This window comes from Alosa alosa, chromosome 3, assembly GCF_017589495.1.
Source record: "Alosa alosa isolate M-15738 ecotype Scorff River chromosome 3, AALO_Geno_1.1, whole genome shotgun sequence".
Lineage (NCBI taxonomy): Eukaryota > Metazoa > Chordata > Actinopteri > Clupeiformes > Clupeidae > Alosa > Alosa alosa.
In genome coordinates this window covers 16,873,867-16,892,872 of record NC_063191.1, presented here as the reverse complement: position 1 = coordinate 16,892,872, position 19,006 = coordinate 16,873,867, and the positions used below count along the sequence as shown (strand labels likewise).

Genomic DNA, 19,006 nt, shown 5'->3' with positions numbered 1-19,006 from the left:
TAGCTCACACGCATCCATCTTGGCCTTGGGTCTGCAGCTCAATGCATTCATCTCACTCTAGCCGCTGCAGGTGAGCTATCGAACCAGAACACACATCTGGCTTCACAAGCACTAGTCTTCTACAAAACTAGTCATAATGCTTATCTATCCTAAATATTAAACCACATGACTTCGATGCGAATATACTCAAGCACCCATATCAACTAACTCATTGCTCCGGTCCCAAGCATCTGCAACCACAAGCTCTATTCCCCTGCATTGATCCTGAGTACATCATGTTTAACCTTTTAACCCTAACCATGTTTTGCTTCCCTGGTCCCCGTTCACTACCTTAAACTACGGCTCACACTTTACCCGATTTTCAGCAGCCATCTAGCTAACGTGCTGCTTAAATGTAACCTCTCTTCAAAGAGGTTCACTTCTCACTCATTCCGCATCGGCGCAGCCAAGACTGCCGGCCAAAAAGGGCTATCCACGTCATCCATCAGGATGCATCAAACTAACTCCTCTTGACATTTTCGATGCTCAGAAGTTGCTCTCCCATGTTAACTCAGGTACCTCATTTTACCTTCACAAATCCTGGTGGCGGTGGTTAAATTCTGGCATTCGCCTTGCACTAATTGCTGAAACATATTGGGCCCCAGCATGCCGGTAGCTTGTGGTGATTTAGTCTCAGCCATGGGCATGTTGCCCTTTCACTGATTGCCCAGCTCGTTCGACGCTTATGGTTCAGGTCACTTCTCGCCGGTCGCCCGGCTCGTGATGCACGTCTAGGTTGCCCTAGACACTGGTTGCCCAGTTTGGTCCAGGTTGCCCTGGATGCCGGTCGCCCGGCCATCACATCGGTCTAGGTTGCCCTATACGCTGGTTGACCAGCTCATGGTTCAGGTCGCACCGTACGCCGGGTTGCCCGCTCATGACGCCGCCTAGGTTGCCCTAGACGCTGGTTGCCCAGTTCGGTCCAGGTTGCCCTGGATGCCGGTCGCCCGGCCGTCACGTTGGTCTAGGTTGCCCTAGACGCTGGTTGCCCAGCTCACTGTCCAGGTTGCCTTGGACGCCGGTTGCCCGGCTCATGACGCTCGTCTAGGTTGCCCTAGACGCTGGTTGCCCAGTTTGGTCCAGGTGGCCCTGGATGCCGGTTGCCCGGCCGTCATGTCTGTCTAGGTTGCCCTAGACGCTGGTTGCCCAGCTCATGGTTCAGGTCGCGTCGTACGCCGGTTGCCCGGCTCGTGACGCTCGTCTAGGTTGCCCTAGACGCTGGTTGCCCAGTTCGGTCCAGGTTGCCCTGGATGCCGGTCGCCCGGCCGTCACGTTGGTCTAGGTTGCCCTAGACGCTGGTTGCCCAGCTAATGGTCCAGGTTGCCTTGGACGCCGGTAGCCCGGCACGTCTCGTGGTCTAGGTTGCCCTAGACGCTGGTTGCCCAGCTCGCATAAGCACTAAAGTCCAGGTTGCTCTGGATGCCGGTGGCCTGGCTCGTCACGATGTACTAGCTTGCTAGTCACTGGGCGCCCAGATCGTGAAGTGCTTATGGTCCAGGTTGCCCTGGACGCCGGTTGCCCGGCCGCCGCATTGGTCTAGGTTGCCCTAGACGCTGGTTGCCCAGCTCGTCAAGCTTCTAAATCCCACTAAAGCGAAAGCATGCTGCGGGCCCCACTACAACCCTAGGTTTATGGTTAACACCTAGCTACTTTAAAATTCTGTCGGCGTCCTGGCACAACGTCTTCACCCTGGCCCAGTCATGCTGTTTAATTCATCTTGTATGTATACTAATGTCTCTGCTCCTCTCAGAACCAGATTACTGAGTCACCGCCCTGGCGGGCATCACTCATCCTTTTGGGGGTAGGCTCCCCGCCCCTGCCTTCATCCATCGGCAGGAGACGAGATCCGCTCATCGCTGGACGGATCCGAGACGGGGCCTACGCCAAAGACTGTTACCTATTCAGGACTCTATCATGCTTGCATCCAAGCCGTTCCTTTACTAATTAAATCGTTAACTGATTCTATTCTGTCTACTGAGTCTTTCTGGTAGAAATGATAGCTTCAGCGAAAGTTCTACTAGGAAGACTCGTAGTGTAGCTTACTCCTCCCATGCTTACACGGAGCCAATCTTAGCTTTGCCTACTTTTTTTGAAAGCCCTGCAATCTGATCATTCACTCATTCAATCAGCTAGCCTATAGGAATTCAGTGGGCTCTTTAAATATGTACCACCTAACACTGCTTCTGCTTCTCAGTACGCTGACTTTGACGCCCCTCCACCTCCCCTCCAGCCACCTCTGCCAGCAGTCCACGCCCATCGGGCACGGTCTGCCTACCACATCTTCCTTCAGCCACCGCCACCAGTTGGTCCCCGTCTGCCTCGTCGTGGGGGTAGGCTCCCCCCCCTGCCTTCATCCATCGGCAGGAGACGAGATCCGCTCATCGCTGGACGGATCCGAGACGGGCCTACGCCAAAGACTGTTACCTATTCAGGACTCTATCATGCTTGCATTCAAGCCGTTCCTTTACTAATTAAATCGTTAACTGATTCTATTCTGTCTACTGAGTCTTTCTGGTAGAAATAACATGGCCCTGTCAAAAGCGCTGGCAGATAGTGCATCGATAATGATGCCATAGAGGAGGATTGGAGAGGCAGGTGGGGTTCAGATTGGGAGACTGATGCTATGTGTTTCAAATGATTGTCCTCAGCGCTGGCCATGAGGCTCTTGGACTCAGTGCTCTGTCCATGCTCCCCATTAGCCTTACTTGTTAGCAGTCAAGGGTTAAGACTGACAAAGAGGGATCCTTAAGACCAAGAGTTGGATAATGTCCTGGCATTTCAAACAAGCGAGAGAGAGAGGAAACAGTTATGTAACACACACACACACAATCAAACAACAACCACAAAGGCACTTCATTTTTCCATTCCACCAGTTTTGCATCTGAAATGAATAATGGTGCATGTAGCAACTCAGTCAATTAGTTATTCCTAAATAGTAATTAGGGTTAATTGGAAATCTAAATGTTAGATTTTTGTTCAGCTCTAGTGGAATATCTTCAATCAGTTCTGTAATTAAAAATGTTACAGGAATATTCTCCCAAAAAGAATGAGGGGAAAGATAATTGCCTCACAATTAGAACAAGAACATTGTATCATCATTCAGATAAAAGGAAAAGAAAGAACTATTAAGACAAAACTTTTAAATAATGAGATATTCTTTCATTTCTTGACATTAATGAGGGTATTTATTCCCTGGAACCAGAGGTACAGGTATCATCTCTGATCACCACATCATTAAATCGGTCCTCACCACCAGATTTCACCACAGTAAAGGGTAACTACATGACACTTTGCCCACTTTGTGGAAATGTACAGCCAATGAGGGATGATGGTCTGGAACATTCCATTGCAGGGGGAGGGAGGGGATTGCAGCGTCCGTGGTGGTATGTGTGTGTGTGTGTGTGTGGTGGGGGTGTGTATTCTCAAGGCCGAATCTTTGCCAGGCAAGCTCAGAATTGGTCATAAACACAGGAAACTGGGGGTGGTGGGAGCTGACCCCCAGAACATTTGTGTGCTTGTGGGCCGGTCTGACATAACCAGCTGCTTGTTATCGGTTACACTAAGAGAAGAGGAGGTATGGACATACCTACAATAGAGACTGAGAAAACAAAACAAAAGTGTTAAATAAATAAATAAACAAACAATTAAATAAATAAAACTTTTTTGGAAGCTCAGAAGTGGTTCAATCCAGTCTAACATAAAGTGCAGGTGATAGATACAATGAGCCTCCCATTTTCATTCCCCATCCACGGTTTCTCTGAGGCCCATTTGGGCCGACCTTCTGACCCTCACCTCGACAGTTACCCACCTCTCTGATAGACAGATGGAAAGCGGGGGGTGTGAGTTGTGCTTTCTTAACTTTATGCGGCACAGCTGAGTGCTAATTGGAGGTGGGCAGTGGCAGGTTGGCTTGGGGCCAGAGTCACTGAGAGTTCTCTCTGAACCCCCCCCCCCCAATCTCTTTTTCGCTGTCTCGCTTGCACTTAGGAAACAGCCTTTAGCAGGCTGTGTGATCACTAAGGAAGGTTTCACACCAGTGGTATGGTATTGATTGGTATCTAGGAATTCCTAAAGTCTACATTAAATGTTCAGTTTCTCATGTCGGTAAGCTATTCCCTGGTACATAAAGGGTAATTTATGACTTATCAATTCAGTGAAACTCATAGGAAATCACTGTGGTATTGGCACAGAAGTTTTCAGACCTGTAAGCTTTATTTGGCTGATATGTTTGTGCAAGTCCAGTGACAATTGCCTGTAGTTTCTAGAGTAAGATCTCTCATTTGAATCAAGTAATCCTACCTAACTACGAAAACAAGTTTAGATCACAATTGCCAATAAGTGGTCTTGATGGTTTCTTAAGACTCAAGACATTACACACCTCTCGTATCTAACTGGTCCTGGACAGTGAAGTCTCATTTTATATTCTAAATTGTATAAATTGTGTTTTATGGTCATAACTTACAAATGGGGTATGCCTTGAACCTCAGGTAGAGGTTCAAGGCATAGAGGTAGGCTAGAGGTAGCTAGTTGCTCATAAAACAATTGGTGGAAAGGACAGTGATCCAGGATTCCTACGGGTCATGGAATTTGTGGAATATCATGGAATTTTGGAAAGTCTATTCCAGACATGGAAAGTCGTTGTAGCTCTCCTTCCAACTGGCTTTGGGAAAAGTTTGATTTATCAGATGGTGATAACTAAACCTAAACGCACAAGTGTACTACATGCATCACTACTTTTCATGTTTTCAAATAAACGTTTGCTGCTCGTTATTCTCGCCCCTACTCTCAAATTACCTTTACAAAATCAATGCGGCATAGGCCTACTTAAGGAATGGAATGTTAGCTACTAGCTAGCCTACAAGGTGAGGCTGCGTTGTTTTATGCCGAACAACTGTTAGTTTAACTGAGCAAGCTCCAGGTAAAATAACACGTAGGTCGTCAGTACAATCAAACTTATCCGAGAGTGAAGTCTGAACAGCCCGTGTAGGACGAAGTAAGCTCCGTAGCTCAGACGAAGTCACCGGGCTGCGTAGAACAACAATCGTCTGATAAGCGGCAAGAAGAGATAAGAGGAAAACTGGCATGTGACAAGACGCTTTTGGTATACAACTCTCGGTCTGTGATTGGCGCAAGTTAGGGATATATCCACTACAAAGAGACTGCCCTGGCGGTCAGGTAGCCTACATACTAGCCAGCGGTCTGTTTACTACTGAGAGCAGAAGTGGGAAACAGAGCCTGAAGCGGAAGTGGTAAGCGTAAGAGCCCGAACTCCGGCGCACAGCATACGCCATTACCAACCGTTGCTGATTGGTTAAGGGAACTTTGAAATAAGCATCCGCCCATTACGGAGACAGATTATTATTACTTTGTTCCAGACTGCATGACGAAGAGAAACGTAGTCACAGGCGGTAAGGACCAGGCTAGAGAATTCCCCCCTTAGTGATTAACATTTATATGTATCTTTTTGCAATGGAACTTTTTGCAACATACAGGTTGACTAAAGGGGACCGATATTTAGAAGATTGCAGACAGCATTGTGAAGCACTCATAACAGGCTGATTTGATCTGTAGTTGGTGAAGCTTGAGTTGATGCCCACTCCTGCCTCATCTTAATCTTATGTGGGTAGCAGTGGAGAAGGCCTTTTTGAGGCCATTTTGTGAGATAGGCCTTGGACTGTGGTAGCTCTGGTGGTGTGTGGAAAAGTTGATCTGTGTAATTTTATCTTGGTATGAAAGATAGTAGTCATGGCCTTCTGAATCATCATTCAGACGGTTCGTAAAAGCTTTTAGTGAATATATCATTAAAATGAAGCTTATGTCAGGAAGATAATGGTGATATTTTTCTCATGGATTGGATTGTGTTTGTCTTTCAGATGTGAACTGAAGTGCAACAGGAATGTGAAACTATAGAAGCATGAAGCTGAATGTAAGTACAATAATATGTGTTTTAAGCAATGCTTTTTAGAACTTCTAACTGTTAAAGTAAATAATGTAGAAGAAATACATTTATTCAACTAGGACAGATAATATAAAAGTCTGTGGTCCAGAGAAGTGGTCAACCAAACCAAAGAGACTTCTCCCCATCACAACACTCAAAGGAACATACTGTATACACATAAACCTTTCCACATGGCTTGTGAGAAAGAGAGCTAGTAGGAATTCTCTTTTGTTATCGACTGAATTCAGAAGAGATGCCAGGGCCATTTTAGAATACATGAAAACAGTGTGTATGTATGTCTGTGTGGGTGGGTTTATGCTTGTGTGCATGACAGCCTGAGCAAGTGAAAAAGAGAAAGTGTGTGTGTGTGTGTGTGAGAGAGAGAGAGAGAAGGAGAGAGATGAAATGGCTTAAGCATTCATTTTGAGTGGAGAGACAGGTCCTATTAACATTTAACAGCATTTGTGCAACTTGGTGCGGAGGTTATGATGCAAATGAGGAAGAATTAAAAGTGGCCAGAGGTTTGTCATTGATGGATTGCAGTCTGGCACTGCTCACACTTCCCAGTGTCCATCAGAGGCGATTACTGTGTAATTAAACCTTATTTCTGCGCATAATTACTTTGTGAATGTAACCATCATCTAAAAGCTACCAAAATGCTTTAGCATTTAGTCTGCAGTCATTTCCGCCAGCTTGTGTCAGAAATAGCCGTCAGACAGTGCAAAAGAACTGTCACTTTTAATAAGAGGCAAAAATTAAATGAAACAGTATGCTTATTACAGAAAAATTAGGCTTTCAAGAGTCCTTTCTGTTATTTGCATAATTTATTCTTTTTTTTCCATGCCCCAAGCTTTAGGCAATTTCCCTCACATTTAAATAGATTGCACATTTAAGGATACTTAAGGAAAATTATCACTTTGCATATTTTAATTGTTATGAAGGAAGTGATTTGAGAGAGGTCCGTGGCTCATCCTCTCGAGCTGACGGATTCGGCTGTCCACCGCTGCACCGTCGCAGATAACCCCCGAGTTCACACACAGGAGCGTGCTTACACACACACACACACACACACACACACACACACACACACATACACACACACACTTCAGTTTCATCAGAATGCAAATTAAGCACACACCATCAGAACAAGTGGATCTTTGATATTTACAAAATAGACTATAAGTAATGTAATTTGTTTGACACATATTTAGAACCCCCTCCACCTTATCAACACTGATTGTGATTTATTAATTAATTTATTTCCTTGTTTATTTATTCATTCCAGTACTATCCCAACAATGTCAGTGTTTTCATCTATAATGTTTTTTTTTTTGTTGCTTAATTTAGTCAAAATATGGTCAAATAGCAATGTTAGAGATACTCTGCAGCACAACTCCATGACAGTGGCTGACATGAGAACATTGGTATGTGGGAAAAGTAACAATGCATGCACTGTGTATCTGCCGCCTCCTGCCAAATCAAACACCTACTATTCCCATAAAAAGCCTTCAGGGCACACACTTAACATAATGGTAAGCAATCGTGTTAGTTTCAATAATAAAGAGGCAGAAAAAACAGAAAAATGAAATGCCAGCCCGAGAGCTAAACAGCACCCCTCTGAGGCAAGCTGCCACTGCCTCTCATCCCCCTCTCAGACCTCAGACAGCTTGCGCCAGACGCACCAGTCGGATGCGACTGTGCTGGGCTTGAGGGCTCTGCTGATACCAGACTGGCATTGGCTCTCACTCGGAGAGGGAGTCAGTTGCTGTCCCTCTGAGCATCCATGGCCAAGAGCACTCCCAACATGGAAATAAAAAACATATGACGTATATATCTATGAAATGTGCTGAAGACTAGATGATTTAAACGCATTCACCAAATCTTTCATGTGAAATCGGCAGTATAAAGAAAATTTAAAAAGTGAGGTACACCTGGTAATGTGTGTAAAACGATTTCTCATACTGTTATCATCCTAGGGGTTCTATAATGAGTAGCCTAGGTAGTCATTTTGGCCAAGCTTTTGTGTAATAGAATGACTTCATACTTAATTGTTAAAATGAGTATACTTGCTTATCATGATGTGCCATTTTGTGTTGACTTGTCAGAACATAACAATCATGCACTCAACCACAAAAGAACACAACATGCTTATTGACAGCTATGCATACACCTAACTCAAAAGTTAAGACTTTTCTAGAATACTCTCAAGTCGAGGTTTTTTTATATCAGTGATGGTTTTGTTGGTTCTCTTCATCCAACACTATATGTCAGTAGGCTATAATGTATGCATTGATATCTGTACTTGATGTACCTATGAAATGACAGAATTTTAAAATATGTATCACATTAAAAATATATCACATATGTTTACTATTATTCAGTAACAATACTGTAAAGTACGTTTTGAGTATTGGCAGCAGAAATTGATCATTTCATCTACAGAGCATACTTACAATCCTACTGTCTTAGGCATAAATGTTTTTCAAAATTTAGTATACACTATTAGTACACAATAAATATTTTTGTTCAGTCACTTGGGGTCAATATGACTATGAAGGGTTAAAAAAAACTTATCCTCTTGGATCTTCTTAAATCCTCTTGATTAGAAACTGGAAATCAATTGATTCATGAGTCAGCAATTTACTCTGTACTGGCACAGGGACTGTAACCTTTGTTGAAGAGAAGGGGACCAGACACCAAACTCTCAACAGCAGATTGTTAATTAATTGCATTTTAATGAACACTGAAGCAGACCATTCATGTTGTCAGAAATAATATAAAACATGTACAGGCTGTGATACCACACTGCAACATTAGCACAATTTTGAGTTCTGTAGTGAAATAGTTAAATGGATCAAACTATAACATCTACTATTCACAATGGCACACTTAAGCTTTAAATTGATAAGACGTCAAATTTAATGCAAGGTTGATACTCCATTGATTCACAAGCGCAATGTAATACACTAGAAATGTGGTCTCATTATAATCCATTTGAGGTAAGGTCGTTTTCTCTGTCCATATAAATACGACATGAATGAGAAACATTAACACTGGAGAAGATACTTCATAAAAAATAGCTTGTTTCTTCCCGTTTCGTTGTTTTTTGTTCTCTGCTTTTGTTAACCTTTCGTCTTGGCAGTCGGGCCCAGCCTTGTTCCCAGAGCACAGAGGGGAAATCTGTTGGACTGCATCCATTAAGCAAAGATTCTTTTAATGTGCACAGTTGTGAAAATAATGAAACGGCACAGGCCATAAATGTACCTCAATCCCCATGTTAACAGAACAGCAGCATCCTACGCACAAACCATCAACTACATAATTATACCATAACAAAGAAAATGTAGGCAGAAATGGCCAAACCACACAAATAAAGAATTGAATAATGAAAAGCATGTGAAAGATTTTATTGTCTAAGGAGAGGGGAGTGGCTTCGTATTTCTTTGCTTTTTGTTCAGTGTGGGGGTAATCATGGGGTAACTCGTGGGGTGGCATGTTGAGCGCCCTGATCAGTCCTTACAGATTTATTTTAAGGCACACATCTAGCAGTTTTTGTCTAATTTGTCAAATATGTAGTGTGATTTCATGATCACCAGAACACAGAACAGTGTGTGTTTGTATAGAAAGAAAACTCTACCCTTAAATAGTTAGATCTCTCTGTTCTTGTCAATTAGTGTGACATTATTTACAACACAGATTTTGCAATTCTGAGCTGATTAGGTGGATAGTGGTTCAGAGCAACTTCTAGGAAGATGTGGTTGGTTTTCTACTGCTCAGTCAACTCTGGCTGTTTAAGGTGGGACTCTTCATCTGACATCTGCTCAGCTCAACCACAGCCCAAACACATAGTGCTTTGAAATGTCATTTATTTACAGATTGCATGTAATGTCACTCAGGTTTCTGGTGTACAGTATGGATCATTTAGCATTTCAGCTTATAGGTGCTCTACAAGCCTTTTGCTACTGTGCCTTCCAAATTTGTGAAATACTTCATGTGCTCCGTGTTTAAATGCATTCGCATTCACCTTAAATGGAGAGTTGTAATAGATGCAAATAATGTCCAGGCATATCCAGCTTCATACAACACTTCATTTGGTGTCATCAAAACATTTTTTTCAATAAAGTTTAATTCAGTGAATACAGCAACATCACGTTTTGGATTGGCAAAGACAGATTACTGTAAAGGTTACAGAAATGTGATTTTGGATAATGCTTAGAATAGGAAAAACACACAATAAGGGAAAACACTGTGCGTATTGTGCATTGTATAGGTCTTACTCAAGTACACATCTCCTTCAAAACTGCACATGGAATTGCATTTATTTAGAAATAAACACGAAATGCAACTGAAGCATATGTGAACATCTCAACATTTCAAGAAGGGTCCACATATCACAGAAAACAGAATAAAGCACATTGTTTCAAAGAAAAAAAATAATGGTCTTTTATTGTTCATTGTCCCCTAAGAATACATGAAAATACATTTATGTTGACCGTCGTTATGGCAATATTGTACATACACACATAAATATGTATGTGGTGCATTTAAAAAAACACATCATATCAATAGCAAATGTACAGTACGTACACATATGTGCAAGTGCATTTCATGTACAAGCACAGTAGATGAAATGCACTTCCATGTCCGATATAAATTCAAATATAAAACTGCACACTTACACACCTCTTTATAAGTGCACACACATACACATTCACATGCACACTACAATTCACAAAGGAGTAAAGCGATAAATATATATTTTTAATACTTTTTTTAACCATGAATTTGCATTAGAGACCTTGGAGAAGACCTATACAGCCCACAATATTCTTCAAGAGATGTGGCATTGTGAATTTAATCAGTGTCTTAAGTGAGTGTGCATTATCTTCCGAGGCACACACTCACTAATGTGTCTTATCATTTCCAGAGCTGACTCTGTTCAGTGTACGGACAGTCTTTCTGAGGTAGACTGCTCAAGTTCAAGGACAAGCTTTTTTTTTTTTTTTTTTTTTTTTTTTCCATCTTTGTTGTTTTCTATTTTTTTTAAATCTTTTTCCAATTTTTTAACAAATACATGACATTCAAAAAGACAGAACATAAGTACTACATGTACAATATGTAGCAATGAGGTAGAAATGGTTATAAGGGAACGATGTTTGAATATAAAAATTGATAAGACAGCTACAGAAAAATGAAAGCCACGTCTACAACAGTGCTGAATGGAATAAGCAAAGACAGTTGGTGGTATAAAACAGAAATTAATGAAATTTGGTTGTATAAGTGGATGTGCTTCAAACCATTTTTTGTACTTTACAAGGTTGTGGTGTGCACTCCTGTACGACCGCATTCATCCTGTGTTCATTTTGTTTTCTCCCTCTCTCTCTCTCTCTCTCTCTCGCTCGCTCTCTTGTTTGACTTTTGAAATATTTCAGGGATCTCAACTTAAAGTGAAAGTGTGTTTTTTCCACCCATTGAGGTGCATTGCCTGATCACAGCATTAAAGAGGGAAAGAGCACCTACGGTACATCAGACTTATCGCTTACAAGAAACAGCTCATGTGCGCATGTTCTGTCACAACCATCCATTGTGGATGGGTAGTACTCATGGGGTCTATTTATGCCTGTGGTTTGTTGTGAAGGATTGACAAGTTTGTATAATTATTTCTGTTCGATTTTAGGAAATCTGCAGTCATTTGGTCTTCTGTGGTGACAATAGCAGAATGTGTCAGCTCCCCTTTGCAATCAATAAGTCCAGAAAATAGGGTGTTAGCAACAATGCATACACAGTAGATAACAAATGTATTGTTTTGTTTATTTCAGATAGAACAAAAAAATAAATAATGTTAGGAACTGTTATCATAATTACATTCGAAATCATAAAAAGCTGAATTTGCTTTGGCTTTGTAGGGTTTTTGGGGGAACAAATGTGTGATTATACCTAGGTTTAAAAGTGCATTTGATGAATTGCACATTAACTTTTGTGTAGTGATTTTGTGTAGAGGGCAATTGTAGCAGTTCTGTGCTAATGAGGAGCTACAGTAACCAAACACTTCTCATCTCTGAAGCATAAGGCTCAATCAAGCCCATAATGATCTACATAAAGAGGGATTTCAAAGCATTATGGCAAAGTGGACATTTGTAAATACATCTATTCACACAGATTATGAGTCAGATAAGCTGAAAACATGACGGGGAATTGCAAAGATCACCAAGATGTGATTTCATCAGACAGCAGTGAAGTATACTGAACAGAATGAATGATTGGTTTGATTACAGACATGGATACGTTTAATACCAATCAAAGTTAGGTCCCTCAGCGTGCCGTTAGTTTAATTCTATCTCATCGATGTCCCTCCGCTACCATACTAGTGCTTCACAAAATGCTGTTCTGGTTTTCTTTCTAAATGCCTCAAGAAATGAACAAGAAACCAAAGAAGAACAAGAAGGAAAGGAGAGGCAGGGATGAAAAGGAACTGACAAATATATAAGGAAATGAAAATGAGAAAATACATTCAAACACAAGTATCGATATCATCATGCAGTTTGGACATTAGGCACTATTTTTATGAGCGCGCAGACTGATGCAAGGCACGCAACACGCAAGGTAGTGTTTGTGCAAATTGTGGGAGTGGTACTGCAACAAAATGCAATTTCCTTACAAAATATCGTACACAGAATGACACACCTGTTGAAATACTTGGTTGAGGCTTTTGATGGGTAAATATGTATAATCAATATAGCACATTCATTTAATTTAATTTGCTTATGAAATCTCAATAGCAATGGTTGGTTTGGTTTTATTTTTAGCTACACTTATAAAGCACATCTTCAATTTTAAAGACTAATAAGAATCTTATAATTAACTCACTTAGCTATTCTGGCCATGCTAAATACAGCAGTCTTCCTCAGCCACAACAGGGTGCACTCGAAGTGTTGTTACTGTGCTCAGACAGGAACTGTCCCATCTGCCAGTCTGTGCTCAGGTGTGGCTGAAATCTTTGTATTTATCATTTGAAATGGACAATTGGAAGAGTTGATCACTGCACTGTTAATATTGCACCTCCCCAACTCTTTTGCAGTATGGTGCACATGAAAGAAATCTGACATTTTATTTGACTACTCCCATTTGGCTTGCAATAAAATGTAATGGTTGCGCCCTGCATCATGCCCAATTAAAATAGAGCCCACTGTCTCTCTGTTCACCTTTCTTGCTCCAGTCCAGACATGTTACAGCTAACATGTATCTGGGGGTAACAAAATGATAAAAAATTAAGGAAATCTTTGTGGAAGATGAATGCAGTGTCTATACTAAAAGGAGAACCTATCAGAAATAGTGTACATGCACACACTTTCATACGCATATAGCAGGGTATATGGACTATATCCTGTACTGTAGTTGCACACACATTCATAGGGACACAGCAGGTATGGACTATGAGTAGGGAGGATTGAATAAAGTGGAGGGTTGTATGTTTTGCCTTGATAAAAATGGCAGCTTGTTGTATTGGGACAGTTTGCAAGCAAACAAGTCAGAGAGGTTCAGTGATCTATCCATCTCTCTTGTATGTGCTGCTTTTTAGTGAAAACGGCTCTAAACTGAGAAACTGAGGTAGAACTGAATGCAGGGTGCACAGATATCATCACAGACAATCCACAGACAGCAGCAGAGCAAAGTCATAGAACTGCATTTTGAATTCTCCCCCAAAAGGAATAGACAGACAAAACAAGAGAAAGAAAGAAAGCCCAAGAAACCCCAAGAGCAAATAAAACCCTTTTGGTTAACTCAAAGTGGTCAATCTATCCTTTCTGCAGCAGGGATAAAACTACAACTGCATATATTAATTGGTGGGAAAAGATATCTATATGATGGGATACTGCATTCTTTCTGGTGTGGCTAAGCTTAGATAGCTAACCTTTTCATCACTACTCTAGTCTGTGCCAGTCTTGTCAACATGGACTCCATTCACTGTCTGTGGGAGGAGAGCAGGGAAAGGGGGGTGTGCTCATGTCTGTTGCTCTGTTCAGACACCACGATCAGACCCCCATCAGCTGCCACAAGTAAATACAAAACAAGAGTCTCAATGGAATACTTTACACTCACAGGGAAAAAAACAAACAAACAAAAGAAATGATGAGGAAAGATTTCAAGGAAGGATAGAATTAAGAAAAGATTAAAATGATGAAAAATAATACAATACCAAAAGATGGAAAGAATTTACTCCTCCAAATTTCCTCTCAACATTCCAGAATATCTCTGGTACATTCATAGTCATATCCTTGCCTTTACTATTCTACTGAGGTAACGCCTACATTTGTTCCATTTTAGATAATGCAAATCAGAAACCAAGCCTAATGTTGTCAGCAGTATGTAGTGCTTCGACACAATCTTTTTTGAGGTACTGTACAAATCACAATCACTTTCCTGAGATTTCTTTTTCATTTCAATGACATTAAAATAAACGCAGTCTTATAAGTTAGGGTCCCGATTACAAATGCCGCATGGACTTTTTTTTTTCTCCTGTCCACATACACTGCGAGACGGACATGATTGAGGAATACTGTTGTTGTTGTTGTTGTTGTTTTCGTATGAAAACAAAAAGGACAAAGCAGAGCTGTGTTGTTGTTTTAGTCTCATCTTAAAGCTTTCTATATTAGCACGTGCCACCAATGTTGATTGTGAGGCAAAAAAAAGGAAATACAAAATGATAAAGCACCACTTCAGGCACTTGATAGCAACAGAATAAAAAAAACAGCAGAATGATATATACACACAAAAAGAGCAAATAAAGATTTCCTTCCCCTTTAAGTCAACTTACTTACAGTGCACCATGGGCAGGTGAGGCTTGGCTTCAGCAGTTTGGAGCATCAAACAGTATTTCTCTGCTGTGTTTTGTGCAGATTGCCAGACAATGACTAAAGCGCGGCTCTGCGTCTTTTCAAGTCTTTTTTCAAGTGTCTTTTTAATGTCTTTGTGGTTTGGGTTACTAGTATGTATTTGTGTCCCCCCTTCAAAACTGAACGTTTACCACAAAATAATTCTGAAACGCATCCGTCTTTTAAAAGGCTTACCTTCTTTTCAACATGTTTTTTTTTTTTCACTTTTTGATCTATTTTTTTCATTGACAACAGCCAAACATTTTATTCCATTCAGTGTATGTGTCAAGTTCTTTTTGTGATATGCTGGGTTGAATTTTGCAAAAGACGTTCTCAAAGTCCTGGTACGAGACAGGCCTCACCTGACCCGGCAAGAAGTCCGAGCCAGCCATGCCGTGCAGCGGGCCGATGACGGCCTCCTGGCACAGGCGCGCCACATCCAGCCCGGAGAAGCTCTCGGTCCGCTGGACGAGCAGGGCCACCTCCTTGTCGCTGAGGCAGTAGTTGTGCTGGGCCAGCAGCTGGCTGATGATCTGGTGGCGGGCGCCAGCGTCCGGCAGCGGCACCAGCAGCCGCTTCATGAAATACCTCCGCAGCAGTTCATCGATCTCCTCCGGCTTGCTGCTGGAGCAGACCACCAGCACCTGCTCGTCGGCCGCCGCCGACAGCAGGCCATCCAGCTGCAGGAGGAGCTCACTCCGCACGCGCTGCACAGGGCTCTCCTCGGCAAGCTGGCCCGACAAGAGAAGCTCCACTTCGCTTACGAACACCACGGCCGGCTGCCGGCACTGTGCCACCAGGAAGGAGGCCTGCACGATCTTGTCGCCCTCCGACACCCACTTGGTGGCCAGGGCCTGGCCGCTGAGCTGCAGGAAGGCGGCGCCCATCTGGCTGGCCATGCAGCGGGCCAGCAGCGTCCGGCCGCTCCCCTGCGGCCCGAAGAGCAGGACGGTGCGAGGCAGGGCGCCCAGGCCGCTGAACATGTCCGGCCGCAACAGGGGCCACAGCACCTCATCTTTAAGGGTGGCCTTAGCCAGGTCCAGGCCAGCAATGTCGCTCCAGTCGACAGGTGGCATGCCCTGCTGGAGGACTTCAGTGGTGACCAGCTCGACCAGGCTGGCGTCGCTGTTCTTCAGCTGCTCCTCGGCCGGGTGTGCGGACGAAGCGCCGTTACCGCCGCCGCCCGAGTGGCCGAGGTGCTGCCTGTGCTCCTCGCTGAACTTGCCGAACGATTTGCCCGAGCCGTAGGACGACGGGGGGGTGAGTGCACGCGAGCCGGCCGACTGCCCGCTGAACTTCCTCTGCTGATCCGAGGACATCGACTGCTTGGTGGGCTTAAACGCCAAAGATGACGCCTCAGCGTTTCTGTCAAATCCGTTCCCTCTGCTTGAGTCAGCGATGCTGCTGTCAGGCATTCGGTACATGGGGCTCTGGGTAGAGCGCTGCTGCTGCTGCTGCTGCTGCTGGCTGTAGCTGAAATTTCCATAAGCCGAGTCCATGTCGCCCTGGCCCGTCATGTAGAATGCTTTCCTCTTCAGCGAGTTGGCCGAGCTGCCATTGAGAGGGGTGGGGGCGATCGGTGCATGGCTGTGCGACTGGTAGGTGTAGCCGGGTAAAGTGGATGGCGGTAAGGGAGTGGGGGCCGCAATGCCCGACGGCAAGTACGCGGATGGGGGAGGTGGAGGCCCTCCCCCTGGACTATAACCCGCCACCGGAGTCTGTGGGGGGTACCCTGCTGCGGGGTAGCTGTAGCTGGACAGGTTCGGGGAGCCCGCGTTGTAGCTGGGCACTAGTGTGGGCGGGGGAGGAGGCGGTGGGGGTGGCGGGGGCTGTAAGAGCCCAGCGCTGTGCAGGGGTGACGGGTGTGGCGAGGGCAGGCCAGGCGTGCTCTGCCCGCTGTAGCTGGAGTGCAGGTAGGAGCCGTTGTAGCCGCTGGTGAAGTCCTGTGCCGGCCCTGTGGCGGCGTGCAGACCGGCTGGCGTGTGGCCGCCTCCGCCGCAGTTACTGCTGGAGTAGCTGGGCTCCGCCAGGCTGCTGGCCGTCCCAGAGCCCACCGAGCTGCCCACGCTGGCCGCCACCTCCACTGTGGCACCGGCTTTGCTCGCCGCAATGACGTCGGCCGCACAGCTCATGGGGTAGATACCGTCCTGCCAGTCGTTCTCCGCCTTGCGACCGTTCAGGAGGCCAACAGGCGCCGGGCCGTCGCTGTAGGAGCACAGCAGGCCTCTCTCGTTGGGGCCCTCCAGGATGCCCGAGTACTTCTCAGCATACTTCTTCAAGAGGTTGGAGGCGGTCAGGGCGGAGATGTCATCGTTGGCCCAGGCGTACTGGTACGTCCTCTGCAGGTGGCCCCGGTAGGCCTCAGCCTTGTGTGCTGGGGAGCGGGTGGTGGAGGAGATGTCAAAGTGCTGTTCCGCCCACTGGGCATGCTCTGGGGTCCACTGCATCTTTAAGCCTGGACAAGCACAACAACAAAACACCACACAACAAACACACATAGACAAAACAGACAGACAAAGAGATAATGCATTAAATTATGAAGACATACGTTTAAAATCAGCACAGTATCAGAGGTAGAAAATCTACCAGAAAGGCAGAACCAACACTGGCAACATAAGACTGGACCTTAAAACGAGAAAGAAACTTTACTGAAAGCCACAAAATACAGCCTCTTTCATGCTAACGCCTTCCCCCTCCATACCAAGCGACATATCATAGGTGCTGCTGACAGTCGGCATCATAGGAGCAGCATGGATTTGCGCCCCGGCACCTGGTTAGCACAGTATAATGCACCCAGCTCAGGAGCGGACTGACACAGACATCGCAGGTCACTCTATAATCCAACTCTCATCTAAAGGCAGTCCTAGACAGTTTCAAATCTGCTTGGAGGAGTGCAGCAAAGCAATCTCCCTGGCAGCGCTCCGTTGCTTTCATCACACAAACCCCACAGCTCGGCGTGAATTACAACAGCCCCTGTGCCTGCCTCCTGCTTCCTGGAGAACAGGGTGAGAGGGAGGGAGGGGGGAGAAAAAAAACATGCGTCGCTTGTCTTCTCTCTTCCTCTCTCGCTCCCTGCTTCTCTCTCTCTGTCCTTGCTTTATTCTCTCTCTCTCTCGCTCTCTCTCTCTCTCTCTCTCTCTCTCTTCCTCTCTCTGCTTCCCCCTTCCCTGGTTCTCTTTCACTGTCTGCCTCTCCAGTTCCTCTTTTCTCATTGCCTCTGGGGCTCAAAAGCCACTACCAAGCTTAATCCTAAACTCCATCTGCAAACACAAGTAGTTACATATGCTGTCATCTTAGACTCAGCATGGGATTATCAAAGAGACATTTACTCAAGAACAGACTGATGTAATGGTTGCTTTGAAATACACACACACAGACACACACACACAGTGGGGACCATGATCACTACTGACAACAAAGGTGCGGTGCTCTGTTAGCCTACAGGCACATTACTGTATCTAAACCAGTGTTTTCCTTAAGCCTGGCTTCCTCGTCTTAAAGCTGACACGGATAATACAGGTCAAACCGCACTGGCACACGCTTTATGTTTCCACATCTGATCTGTCTCGACTATCTACACAACCCCCGGTCCACAAATCCCCCATACATGCTGAAAAAAAAGAAAGAAAGAAAAAACGACTGCAGCTTTACTGCAGGTGTAAGAACTGCAAAAATAAGGACCCATTCACTGAAAAGTAAAGAGTATATGTTGCTTAGGAGAAGAGTGTAAGTGCATACATGCTAATAAATGGGAATGATTCATCTTCTACTCCAGTGTTTATTTAAGCACTGCGCTTGAAGTTAAGGGCATAGCCTCACAGCTCACCCTTTTGAAAACACACACACATACACACATGACCAAACCCTCAGATGAGCTCCTCTCTCCTTGCCATCTCCCTCGTGACCCCCCCTCCCTTCCATTTGCTAGCGCGGCAGCCATAGCAGACACCCGCGGCTAATTAGCAGGATGATGCTGCGCTAATTGTGTTAATTTACAAGGTTTTAGTCAAAGAGATCCGTGCAATGGCTGGCACAGATGACAGGCTAGCCGGCTAATGATTAAGGAAAGCTCAAGACAAAGAACTCAGCCAAGCCACAGAAATGGCAGCTAAATACTAATGAAAAGGAAAAAAACATAAAATAATAGAAATAATAA

The 19,006-nt window shown here is 44.4% G+C and overlaps 1 protein-coding gene across 2 annotated transcripts in view; it reads right to left on the bottom strand.

Moving 5' to 3' along the window:
• Window positions 1–11,767: 11,767 nt before the first annotated feature.
• Window positions 11,768–19,006, bottom strand: part of fign (fidgetin) — a 35,595-nt gene continuing 28,356 nt past the window's right edge. For both annotated transcript variants that reach the window (XM_048239912.1, XM_048239914.1), the window contains one exon: window positions 11,768–17,305. In XM_048239912.1, coding sequence (XP_048095869.1) covers window positions 15,093–17,305 — 2,213 coding nt within the window. In that variant the 3' untranslated portion in view covers window positions 11,768–15,092. The remainder of the gene's footprint in view (window positions 17,306–19,006) is intronic.